General features: G+C 40.9%; 1 protein-coding gene across 1 annotated transcript; it reads left to right on the forward strand.

Annotated features, from left to right (window-relative positions):
- The first annotated feature begins 3,004 nt into the window (after window positions 1-3,004).
- On the forward strand, window positions 3,005-4,015 carry LOC109241261. Its single transcript, XM_019407984.1, has 2 exons — window positions 3,005-3,394; window positions 3,956-4,015. Exons 1-2 carry the CDS (start codon window positions 3,005-3,007, stop codon window positions 4,013-4,015), a joined length of 450 nt encoding a protein of 149 aa, XP_019263529.1.
- Window positions 4,016-13,813: the final 9,798 nt, after the last annotated feature.

Genomic DNA, 13,813 nt, shown 5'->3' on the forward strand with positions numbered 1-13,813 from the left:
CAGTAGCTTGGGTAACAAGTCACAAAATTAGGGTCTAATAGCCAATTTCTGAAAATAAAAAGGGGGAAAAATGAGTAAAATTTTCTAGAACATTCTGCCCCCTTCCTTGCCTATAAAAAGCAGGCCTAGTGCCTTGATCTACAAGTTTACACTCTCTGAAAAATTCAAGAGTTTACATCTCTGAAATTCCAAAAAACCCTTCCAGCATATAATTTCCCCAAAATCCATTCTCTGCAAGTCTGAATCTCAAATTTGAATTTCAAAATCCAAAGAGGTTCAAATTTGAAGTTCTACAGTTCTGAAGCTTTCTTTTAGATCTTAAATTTTGCATAAAAACCAAAAAAAAAAACAACAGAAAACTTTCAAAAATCCCAAAAAAACTGTTCCATTGGAAACCTTAGGTTAATTTTGATTTTCAGTAGTTGATTTATATCATTTAGCTCAATATTTGGTTGCCGAAATGTTCTGGGCGTTCCTGGGTTGTTTGTCGAGTTTCGTTGGTGTTTTTCCCTCTGGTGTTTGTTTTGGGATTGCTGTAGCCCGTTCTATCCTATTTTCGACTGTTGTTGGTCTGTTTCTACTGCTGAACTGCTGTGACATTGCTGACTACCCATTGTCCTTTTTTTTTTGCCTCGATTTCCAGGTACATATTCGAGTTTGATATGCTGTAGCTTTGGATTGAAAACATGAAATAAAATGCTCCTTCATTTGCTCCCTGAAGTGTGTTTTTGGGCTGCTATGTAGCATTAGTTAAATAAATAGTGACTGATAGGGATTTGATTAAATATACTTTTGATATGTATTTTATAATCTATAGACTGTATGAACCAATTAAACTGGACTGTATCTGGGCTGTATGAATTGTTGTCTTTTAGATCTGTTAGCAAATTTATATTAGGTTGATAGAATAACTCATGTTAGTTTTAGCTGATTTCTTGTAGTATGAATGTTTTAGGAACTGTTCCGGACTGTGTTGAATTTCAATAAAGGGAAATCACCAATATGCATGCATCACTAATCACAAATGTAGTATAACCGTTTCAGGAAATTTGTTTAAGTATTCATGCTTAATTAGAAAAATAGACATCATATGTACATACATCGTCATAATCATAGATGGATATGTTGGTCTAGATACTGGATTTAAAGTTGAGTCTCAGCATGTTGATTCACAAATAAAAGTCACGTAATAAATTGAAGTTTGATGTTTCATGATCAATATTAGGCCTTGTTTCAATTTGAATCCTGCTTCTGGGCTCAAACGCAAGCCCAGCAAAATATCAGGCTCATTGTCCTTCAAGGCCTAGGCAGTATAGTCTTGGGCCTGGACCCAAGGACCATATTAGAAGCCCGCAGCTGGGTAGTCCACTAAGGACCAGATTTTGTTAAACAAAAATGGGTTTGCACCCCAGCCTAGCCATCTGGACAGCTTCGCATTGCAGGCCTGGGCCAAATTTCTCAGAGCCCAAAAAAACGCTGGAAGCTAAAAATCCATTAAATTTACATTAGGAATATGGGGGGATTAATTTGCAATATAAATTTAGGTTTTTGAGTTAGGTAGCGGGTTTAAATTAAAAGGGTCCACCCTTTTATTTGAATTCGGACTTGAACTCGAGGCCCGAATTTATAAATGCAAATTAATTAGACCCTTTAGAGACAAAAATAAATGGAAAATCGTAGTATGCTTTAGGTTGGCCTTTAAATAATAAAGTGAGATGAGCCTCGCCGAACAAAAACGCACAAATTGCGGGACTCTCATTAAATACCGTGTTAAAATATTTTAGAAATCGGGTAAGCCATTTAGCAAATTTCCATGGCTTCCCGCAAAGATATCAACACGCTAGTTGCTTTAGGCGTGTTATTTAATAATTTTACCTTCCTAAACTCGGGTGTGCATTTCATGCAACCCAAATCCAAATCCCAAAACGTTGAATAAGAGGTGTCACGGATCCGGGTGCATTTCATGTGACGTGATCCAAGAACACGCTCTTAAACGGCGTTCACTTTCATAAAAACCAATTAAAAGCGGTTAAACAAATTTATAAAATTGCACTATAGGTTTGAACATGCATAAAACCAAATTTTTAGCCATTTATAATAATTTAAGCGACCGTGCTAGAACCACGGGATCCGGGGGTGCCTAACACCTTCCCTCGGGTCAACAGAATTCCTTATTCAGAATTTCTGGTTCGCAGACTCCAATTGGGAAGTCGAAATTTTCCTCGATTTGGGATTTAAATTAAATCGGTGACTTGGGACACCAAAAGCCAATCCTATCCCAAGTGGCGACTCTAAAAATCAATAAATAATCCCATTTCGAATAATGTCACTTTAAATGAAAAAACTCCCTTATGCATTATCCTTCGGGGTAGGTGTGTAAAAAAGGAGGTGTGACAAGACTCATTCATCAAAGCACACTCGGGAGCTCAAAAAGTTGAGAAAAGAATGGAGGAAATTCTTAAAATAAAGCAAGGAGATACAGAGTTGCTCAGGGAATTTGTAGACAGATTCCAGCGTGAGAGGATGATGTTGCCACGTGCATTTGCCAGCAATCTAAATGAAAAAAGCTCAGAAGCCACAAGGAGACTCAAGGAAAGTTTACGAGAATTTCAAGCAACAACTTAGAATGATGTTTATAACAGATACAGCACGAAGTTGCGGATAGAAGAAGATACCATCATTTAATCTCAAAGGGATGAAAGGGTAAGTTCAAGGCGAGCTGAAACTGAAAAAAGGTCCGGGAAAAACAGGTACGGGCCATACATGGACCGGCAGGAAAAGACTCACGTTCAAAACAGGAAAACCCAAGGTACGATCATAGATCAAGAGATAGAGAGTCAGGTTCATCATCAAGGTCCGGAAAAGAACGAAACACGCGAGAGATGCGAGATGATGACAAAAGCTCGTAGGCAAAGATCGACGGTTACAGTTTTAATGTTAGCATATATTCGAGTTGGTGGCTGTTTTAAGGAGCATGGGAGACATGGTACACTAGCCAAAAGAAATGAGATCAAACCCGAACAGGCGAAACCCTGATTTTTGGTGCGAATTTCACAACAATCACGGTCACAAAACGGCAGATTGCAGGTTGCTGCAAGGTGAAGTAGAACATTTATTAAAACAAGGATATTTAACTGAATTATTCAGTGAAAAGGGAAAGCAGGCATATATGAAAAATAGGCAGGAGCCCCCAAAACCCCCTTCACCAAAAAGGACGGCTAATGTCATAAGTGGAGGAGAAGAAATCAATGGCGTAACATATACAGCAGTGAGGAAGATGTCAAAAATAACAGTTGCATACGGGAAGCGAGTTCAACAGGTTTTGGAAGAAGATAGTATTACATTTGATGATGCAGATGCAGACGGCGTGCTAACCCCACATAATGATGCACTGGTAATATCTTTACTTGTACATGATACTAATGTGAAACGAGTTTTGATTGATCCAGATAGTTTCGTGAATATCATTCTGTTAAGAGTGGTAAATGAGATGCAAGCTGGTGATAAGCTGATACCCAAGGCTCATACTGTCACGACCCAAACCGATGGGCCGCGACGGGCACCCGGTACCTTACTCAACCGAGTACCAACATAACGTATCTTTCTTATTGCATCATCATATACATGTGACATACGGGCCTAATAGGCCAACATAACCATTTATAAACTCAAAACATAGGCCGACAAGGCCGTACAATCTTTCACGTACACGATATATGTCTACAAGCCTCNAATCTCAGTTTAGGTTATTAGATTAATTTGAGATTTAAGGTTAGATTAAGATGCCATTTGAAAGCAGAATCTAAAGTAACGTATGAGCATGCTTGCAATGAAGCTGGCCCTGTAGCTTGAACATAATATTAGTCTTAGTTTATTCATCAAACATTTGTGGTCGATTATTAGACATGTGTTAAAGATAATAGTCATATCATCTGTTTGTTCAAAAATGATTCAGAAACGAAGTGGAAGCTCCGGTAGTCCTTTTCATGTTCAGTTTGCGATTGAGCTGTTTTGAGGTGTATTAATTGAAGCTAAAGGTTGTTAAAAATTTTAGATCGAGTGTATTGGTTATCCATTATTAGACAAGTTTGAAACTACAGGAGACGTTTGCATTTCAAAGTTAGCACGTCTGTGACTTGAGCAAATTATGCATTTGTCTACAAAATTATTAACAAACCCAAGAATCAACATCAGCTTGAGCTCATTCAAGAGCCCAAGGCTGTACTTTTGTTAAAAAATGGGATCTGGGCCTAATGTATAATCAGAAGCCCAAGTGATTTAAATCCTGAGTCCCAACTTGCAACCTATTTTCTATCTGGGCCTGTGCTATGGCCTGGATGCTGGACAGCCTTGTAGGTGGCTTTACAAATAAAATGGGACAGGCTTATCCCCAAGGGCTGGCTCTTGAGGCCCAACAGGTTGAAAATTTAAGCCATTAGATTTAAAGGTTGTTGAGTTTAAATTATAATTTGGGCCTTCCAAGCTAAGTAGCACGTTTGAACTAGGAGGTTATCCTCTTGTTCAAATGTGGACTTGAGTTTGAGGCCCGAATCCCTTGATTTTTTTTTAATAATAATTCATAATGCTAATTAGGGTCCCTTTAGAGACAATACTTGATAGAAAATCGTAGTTTTTTTAGTTGGCCTTTAAAATAAAAACGAGGTGCGCCGCGCCAAATAAAATGCATAAATTGCGTGGCCATCTTCAATTACTTCTATTGAAATACTGAGAAATCGGGACATGCCATTTAGCGAATTTTCATGGCTTCCCGCAAAGATAATAATACGCTAGTCACTTTAGGCACGAATTTTAATAATATTACTTTCCTAAACTCGGGTGTGCATTTCATGCAACCCAAATCCAAATCCCAAAATGTTGAATAAGAGGTGTCGCGGATCCGGGTGCATTTCATGTGACATGATCCGAAAACACGCTCTTAAACGGCGTTCACTTTCGTAAAAATAACTAAAAGCGGTAAATAATAATATGTATAAAAAATCAGATTTTAGCCATTTATAATAGTTTAAGCGACCGTGCTAGAACCACGGGATCCGGGGGTGCCTAACACCTTCCCTTGGGTCAACAGAATTCCTCATTCAGAATCTCTGGTTCGCAGACTCCAATTGGGAAGTCGAAATTTTCCTCGATTTGGGATTTAAATTAAACCGGTGACTTGGGACACCAAAAGCCAATCCTATCCCAAGTGGCGACTCTAAAACTCAAATAAATAATCCCATTTCGAATAATGTCACTTTAAATGGAAAAACTCCCTTATACATTATCCTTCGGGGTAGGTGTGTAAAAAGGAGGTGTGACAATTCTAATATGATCGATTTGGGGACCTACACCAAGTACACGAACACCAGGGGTTTCGATTCTAAGAAGAAGGAGGTTTAGCCATACATACCTCAATTTAGCCTCTTAAAACTTTAAGATATTCCGGAATTAGCAACTTCAATCTATTTTAGCAATATAGGAAAAATTGAACCCAAAATTAGTAAAACGATCGTAATTCTAGCTCACTTGAGCATTCAATCGAACACTTTGTGTGTACTAAGGTTTCATGGCCCTTTTTATGAAATACTATGCCAACCCACACCCCATTCTTTTCCATCTTTTACTCACAACCTTCCCACATACCTTAAGAATACATGCATGCAAGGTAAGAACTCCTATCCCCGTGAATTTCCTTTCTAGTGGCCCATTGTTGTTGCATGTTGATATTAAGAGTTTTGGTGATAGAGTCTTATTTATCTTAGGAAGCAGACCTAGGTGCCTCTCTTGACAATTTTCAAGGTCTAAACATGAATTGAAGAGTAATTTTGATGAAGAACACTTCCTCCCTTTAAGATTCCCTTTCTCACTCTATAAGTACCAGAAAATGGGCTAAAATGAGGTATGGCATAAGATATATCGGCGTAGTATCGGGTCTAAAAAGTAGAAATCTAGAGCCCCGATATGGATCTGCGGTCGCATATGCGACCGCATAATGGCTATGTGGTCCGCAAGATGACCACGAAAAGGGCCCTCAGGGACTTCAATTTTTTGCCTCGGTCTGCGACCAATATGCGGTCTGCAGACCTGTTATGCGATCGCATAATGCGCCGCAAAACCTTCCTTCATAAAAGTACAAGGACATTTATGCGACCAAAGTGCGGCCCGCGAAGTAGTTATGCGGTCGCATAATTGGCTGCGAAACTGACCTAAAAATTGGCCAAAAATACTGCCTCACTCCGCGGCCATTCTGCGGCCCGCAGAATGATTATGCGGCTGCATAACGGGCTGCAGAAATGCACACTTCTTCAAAACATTTTCCTTTAACTCTGTAGCGTACTATTCAATCCAAAAAGTCCAAACCGCGGCGAGCTTGCTCGCCATAAAGAATTTCAGCAATATCTAACACATAATCCTAACTTCGCACCACAAAATTCTGGGTATTAGGAAAAATTTTATGGGCCTTACATCCTCCCCCACTTAAGATCATTCATCCTCGAATGAGGTTCAAGGTTCACTCATCAGCACCCTATGCAACTCAGTTTTCACACCAGATACCAGCAGCCCCAAATTTGGCTAACTCCCTAAATTTCCAAAAATTTTGCCAGAGTTTCCGTTGTAACGAGGCCTATCCACCTGTCAGAGAGCCCCAGAAACACATCTTACAAATATATGCACAACCCAATGACGTGACAAAACACATAACAATACCAACTGTGGCCTCATAAGCAACATATAATTGAAAGGAACACCTTTACATAAACTGAAAGAGTGATACAAAAATTCATAACCAACAAGTTCATAAAAAGAAAGGATTACACAGCTATTCAAACAAGTGAGGGTACTTCTTTTTCATTTCTTCCTCGGCTTCCCAAGTGGCTTTTTCAACCTGCCAGTTTCGCCATAACACTTTCACGGAGGCAATTTCCTTTTTCCTCAACTTTCAGACTTGCCTATCAAGAATGGCAACTGGAACTTCTTCATATGATGACTCTTTATTAACTTCAATAGTCTCAACTGGCACGATAAGCGATGGATCCCCGATTACTTTCTTCAGCATAGACACATGAAATACCGAGTGCACTAATGACATCTCAGGTGGTAGCTCAAGCTTGTACGCTACCTGACCAATCTTCTGAATGATTCTGTATGGACCGACATACCTCGGACTCAATTTTCCTTTTCATCCAAACTGCATAATACACTTCATGGGGGAATCCTTCAAAAATACCCAATCATCTTCGTTGAACTCTAAGTCTATGCGATGAACATCAGAATAGGATTTTTGACAACTCTGAATAGTTTTCAACCGTTCCTTTATGATCTTAACCTTTTCCATGGCCTGATGCACGAGGTCTGGCCCTATTAACTCAGCTTCCCCAATTTTGAACCACCTAATGGGAGATCTACATCACCTACCATAGGTGCCATCTGAATAATAGCATGGAAACTGTTCTTATAAGCAAAGTCTATAAGCGGAAAATGATCATCCCAGCCACCTTTGAAATCAAGAACACAAGCACGCAACATGTCCTCAAGCTTCTGAATAGTCTGCTCTACTTGCCCGTCAATCTGCTAATGGAAGGTTGTGCTAAGATTTACCTGCGTACCCAAACCTTACTGAAAGTTGTTACAAAAATTAGCTATGAACTGAGCTCCTCGTTCGGAAATGATGGAAACTGGAGTGCCATGAAGCTTTAATATTTCCTTGATATACAACTGAGCATACTGTTCTGTTATGTTGGTAGATTTAACTGGCAATAAGTGTGCTGATTTCGTGAGTCGATCCACGATTACCCAAATTGAGTGAAACTTGTGTGGAGTGCGCGGTAGCCCTACCAAAAAATCCATATTAATGATTTTCCATTTCCACATTGAAATTTCTTTGCTTTGTGCCAACCCACCAGGACGTTGATGCTCGGCCTTCACTTGTTGAGAATTCGGACATCTTGCACAAAGTCCGCCATATTCCTTCTCATGTCATTCCACCAATAGACTTCCTTGAGATCATGATACATTTTTGTAGAACCTAGGTGCACGGAATACCTGAAAGTGTGAGCTTCAGCCAAGATTCTTTCCCGAAGACCATCTACATTTGGTACACATAGCCGCCCTTGGTACCTTAGTGTACCATCATTCATGCCAAGAGTAAAAGCCATAATTTTATGTTTATGAGTCCCCTCCTTCAGTTGTACCAACAATGAATCATTGAATTATTTCTCCTTGATCTCCGCCACAAGCGATGATTTAGCCCTATTCTGCACATTTACTCCTCCTTCATTAGATTTCCAAAGACGAACACCCAAAATAGCCTACAGGTGAACCTCCCTGGCCAACGGCCTTCGACATGCCTTCAGGTGAGCCAAACTACCCATAGATTTCCAGTTAAGAGCATCCGCCACAACATTGGCTTTTCCTAGGTGATATAGAATATCGATGTCGTAGTCTTTGAGCAACTCAAGCCATCTTCTCTACCTCAAATTCAATTCCTTTTGTTTCAAAATATATTGAACGCTCTTGTGGTCCATAAATACATCCACATGGACCCCATACAAGTAATGATGCCAAATCTTCAATGCAAAAACCACCGTCGCAAGCTCTAAGTCATGTGTTGGGTAGTTCTTTTTATGATTCTTGAGTTGTCTAGAAGCATAAGCTATAACCTTGCCATGTGTCATCAACACATACCCAAGCATGATCTTGAAGCATCACAACCCATGTACCCTCAGGTAGAGCCAACAACGGTGCCGTATTCAATCTCGATTTCAACTCCTGGAAGCTCCTTTCACAAGCATTGGATCATTGGAATTTAACCGCTTTCTGCGTTAATTTAGTCAACGGAGAGGCAAGAGTAGAGAACCCCTCCACGAACTTCCTGTAATACCCAGCTAAGCCCAAGAAACTGCAAATCTCTGTTGGAGTTATAGGTCTAGGCCAATTCTTCACCGCCGCAATCTTTTAAGGATCAACCTTTATTCCTTCTCAGGACCTGACATGACCCAAGAATGTAACAGATTCAAGCCAAAATTCACATTTCGAGAACTTTACATAAAATTGGTGCTACTGAAGAGTCTGCAAAGCTGCCCTGAGATGATCGGCATGTTCCTCTGGGCTTCGTGAATATACAAGAATATTGTCAATGAAAACTATCACAATGGAGTCAAGAAAAGGCTTGAAGACTCGATTAATAAGATCCATGAAAGCTGCCAGGGCATTTGTTAGCCCAAAAGACATTATCAGAAATTCAAAGCGCCCATACCGGATCCTAAACGCTATTTTTGAAATATCTTGTTCCCTTATCTTCAATTGGTGATACCCGGACCATAAGTCAATCTTAGAGAAGTACTTAGCACCTTGTAATTGATCAAACAAATCATCTATTCTTGGTAGAAGGTACTTTTTTTATTGTGACTTTATTGAACTGCTAGTAGTCAATACAAATCCATAGCAATACATCTTTCTTTCTTACAAAGAGAACCAGTGCGCCCCAAGGCGACACACTAGGTCGGATGAAACCCTTTTCAAAAAAATCCTTCAATTGTTCCTTTAACTGATTCAATTCTGTCGGTGCCATTCTATAAGGTGAAATAGATACAGGCTGCGTGCCTGGCATCACGTCAATCCCAAAATCAATCTCCCTATTTGGAGGAATCCCAAGGAGCTCATCGGGAAAGACCTCTGGAAATTCATTCACAACTGGCACAGACTCGAGTGTAGGTGCCTCAGCATCGGTGTCCGTAACCTGGACCAAATGGTAGATACACCCTTTGTTAATCATTTTCGTGGCCTTACGGTAAGAAATAAACCTGCCTTTTGGCTCATTAAGAAATTCATGCCTCATAGTGCTAGTTCCGAAATCGAGCTTGGCAAAACATGAATAAATCCAATCTATCCCCATATTTATATCAAAGTCGATCATCCCCAATTCAACGATATCGGCCATGGTATCCCGACCACGTACCGTGACAACACAATCTCTATAAACCTGCGCGGCCGAAATAGACTCACTAATCGGAGTAGATATAGAGAATGGCTCATGAAGTTGTTCGGTTTTATCTCGAATTCCATAGCAACATAAAGGGTAACATAGGACAAGGTGGAACCGGGATCAATAAGAGCATACACATCATGAGATTGGACATCCAGAATACCTGTGACATCATCTAGAGAAGCCACTGCACTATGGCGATCACTCATAGTGTAGAAATGACTAGGTCCTCCTGAACTCTGCACACCACCCCTAGCTGCACCACGCCCTGCTGGAGCTGGAGTGCCTCGAGCTGGAGGGGGCGCTGAAGATATAGCAGCTGCAGAACTGGATGGCTGTGATGTGCCCCTGCCCGCACCCTGGCGGGATGCACAACACTCCCTCTGAATATGGCCTTTCATCCCGTACCCATAACATACTGGCAGGTTCATGTAGCAAATTCCCAAATGTATCCTCCCACACTTGGGGCATAAGGGCCTCCGCTGCTGCTGGAATCTCCCTCCTGATCGGCCCTGCTAGTGGGGGCCCCTGCTGCCCTGATTGGGCCTGAAACGACTCCTCTGCTGCTGATTGTGCCCTGCTAGCGGTGCACTGGCTGAAGACTAAGCATATGACTGAGATAGCCCTGATGATCCTCCCCTAAAAGTTGATCTTCCCCCACCAAATGAATCTCCAGGATGGCCTGCGGATCGGGCCTTACTGCTACCCTCTCTCTCCAACCTGTTCTTCAACTTGCAGATCTCTGTATCTTGAGCAAACGCCACCAACTTTCCATAGTTCATATCTGAATTTAGAGCAGCTGTGGCAGCCTCATTAATAACTAAAGGGCTAAGGCCCTGCAAAAACCGACGCACTCTAGCCTCCATGGTGGGCATCATGTGAATGGCATATTTTGACAGGCGCACGAACTCCACGTGATACTCCCACACACTCCTACTACCCTGTTTAAGGTTCTCAAACTCTGCGGCATGGGCTGCCTTAGTCTCGGCAAGCAAGAAATGGTCCATGAAAGCATCTGCAAACTCACTACACCTCGCAGGAGGGCTCCCCTCCTCACGGGAATCCTCCCACATCTCAAACCATAAATATGCCACCCCTTTTAGGCGATAGGTGGCCAACTCAACTCCCTCCATCTCAGTAGCGCGCTAACTCGGAGAGTCTTATGCATCTCATCAATGAATTCCTGAGGGTCCACCTCGGGATTAGTACATGTGAACACTAGAGGATCTACCTGGAGAAGCCTGTTCACCGTAGAACTAGTAGAATCCCCTTGTTGGCTAGAAGATGTGGGTGCAACAATTCGACCTTTGGGCCTGAGAAGCCACTAAAAGTGTCAGCATCTGGATAGCTCCCCTACGATCCCCATTAGAAATGCCGGAATCGGAAGCTGGGGCTGGAGGTGGAATAGGAATATCGGTGGGAGGGATCATTGCACCCTCAGTAGAGGTAGGAACAGGTGCATTCTGTTTCGATGTAGAAGAATCAGGTAGTGTAATAGTCGGGGGATTATCAACACCCGCACCATCAAGTAAAGAATCAACAGCCACTCCTGGGATGGCATTGGCTTCTTGGCCAATTCTTGTTTTCTTCTTAGGTGCCATTTACTGAAATTTAGAACAATGCACGAGTTAGAGGAGAACAGCATCGCACGATATAGATCAACAAATAAGGGTATTATTCCTAAATATCCAAGTAGCCCCCTAATTATAGATGTGGTCGACAACACACCAATAAGAAGGGATCTACTAGACATGGCTCTGAGACATCCTTGGACACTTTAAAACCGTAGGCTCTGATACCAAGTTTGTCATGCCCCAACCTCGGGGACCGCGACCGGTGCTCAATCGAGTGGACCCGGTCGAGCAAGCCTGTTAGACACTTTCTACCCAACCCGATTATGACCAATAGAAAGCATAGTTCCATTAGTTTAAGTAGTAGAATGATCATATATTTACAACATTACTAATTCATTTCATTTTACTACATCATTGTTAAGTTTCCAAAATACATACACTTTACAATTTAGTGGAACAAGAGTCCAAAACACATCATAATCCACCTGACCTATCTAGCACCCACACACAACCCACATAAATGTCTACGGAGCCTCTAAAGATACAACAGACAATTGTCATAATGACGGCAACAAGGCCCCGACTATACCTCAAAACATGGTAAACATATAAACAAAAGATACACTGCATGACCCCGGGATGAAATGGAGCTCACCAAGTTTGCTGGGAAGATGATGATGATGTACCACTAGCTGCGATCAACATTGTCTACTATGGAACCACCTACATCCATTTAAAGATGTAGTGTTCTCGGCAAAAGGGGCGTTAGTACTGTCGAATAGTACTAGTATGTAAAGCCAAAATATCATCTTAATAGTATGAACAATAAAACAAAGGGGATCAGTCATGATTTACAATAGAAGCTTCAAACAATACTAAAACATCAAGTATAGATCACATAAGTTCTCGAGTCAATTTTCGTCTTATTAGATTGGTAATCTTTAGTGCCATGTGCCACAATCCACATAACCACTGTGTTCTTACATAGAGTCCGATCTTGACCCGATCGGCTAGGTCATCTCATTTGAGACATCATCATTAATCCACAGTTTCAATCATCATTTCCAGCACAATTACCACCATGTATGCGGCATGGAGTCTAATCACGGCCCGATCGGCTAGGCCATCCCACTTGAGACATCATTAATCAATCATCTCACTTTATATTTCTTTGCCATCTTTCAATAAATTAGCACGGTGGCCTCATTTATTAAGTTATGTTTGGCACTTGGACTTATTTCACAATTCAAGTTTCCCTTTTTACACATTCAATAATATTATCATCGGCAACGATAAGGCCTATCATATAAGGCATTTTTACACATAGGGGAAAAACTTGTAAAATCCTAAGCACATAGAGGCTTTCATAAAAATCGGCATAACAACCTTTATTCGATTCTTGACAGGAATTCTTAACCATTCTCAACGCATATTCCACATTTTCAACACATCCTCAAATGGCACGATGACATGATAAACATTTAGAGCAAATATTGAACATGTATCTTTCAACAAAACACATTAGGGCAATCAATTCTAGTATGATCGATTTGGGGACTTACACCAAGTACACGAACACCAGGGGTTTCGATTCTAAAAAGAATGGTGTTTAGCCATAAACACCTCAATTTAGCCTCTTGAAGCTTTAAGATGTTCCGAATCAGCAACTTCAATCAATTTTAGCAATATAGCAAATATTGAACCCAAAATTAGTAAAACGATTGTAATTCTAGATAACTTGAGCATTCTATCCAACACTTTGTGTGTATTAAGGTTTCGCAGCCCTTTTTATGAAATATTATGCAAACCCATACCCCATTCTTTTCCATTTTTACTCATAACCTTCCCACATACTTTAAGAATACACACATGCAAGGTAAGCACTCCCATCCCCGTGAATTTCCTTTCTAGTGGCCCATTCTAGTTGCATGTTGATATTAAGAATTTTGGTGATAGAATCTTACCTCTTAGGAAGAAGACCTAGGTGCCTCTCTTGACGATCTTCAAGGTCTAAATAAGAATTGAAGAGTAATTTTGATGAAGAACACTTCCTCCCTCTAAGACTCCCTTTCTCACTCTAAAAGTACCAGAAAATGGGCTAAAAATGAGGTATGGCATGAGATATATCGACATAGGATCGAGTCTAAAAATTAGAAATTTTGAGCCCCGACATGGATCTGCGAAAGCATATGTGACCGCATAATGGCTATGCGGTTCGCGAGATGACCGCGAAAAGGGCCCTCAGGGACTTCAATTT

This window comes from Nicotiana attenuata, unplaced genomic scaffold (assembly GCF_001879085.1).
Source record: "Nicotiana attenuata strain UT unplaced genomic scaffold, NIATTr2, whole genome shotgun sequence".
Taxonomy (NCBI): Eukaryota; Viridiplantae; Streptophyta; class Magnoliopsida; order Solanales; family Solanaceae; genus Nicotiana; species Nicotiana attenuata.

Bases quoted from the DNA above. Each gene is read 5' to 3' on its own strand.
- LOC109241261 (XM_019407984.1), top strand. From the start codon at position 3,005: ATGAGATCAAACCCGAACAGGCGAAACCCTGATTTTTGGTGCGAATTT. The intron at 3,395-3,955 runs GTAATATCTTTA...AAAATGATTCAG, and splicing joins CCCCACATAATGATGCACTG to AAACGAAGTGGAAGCTCCGG.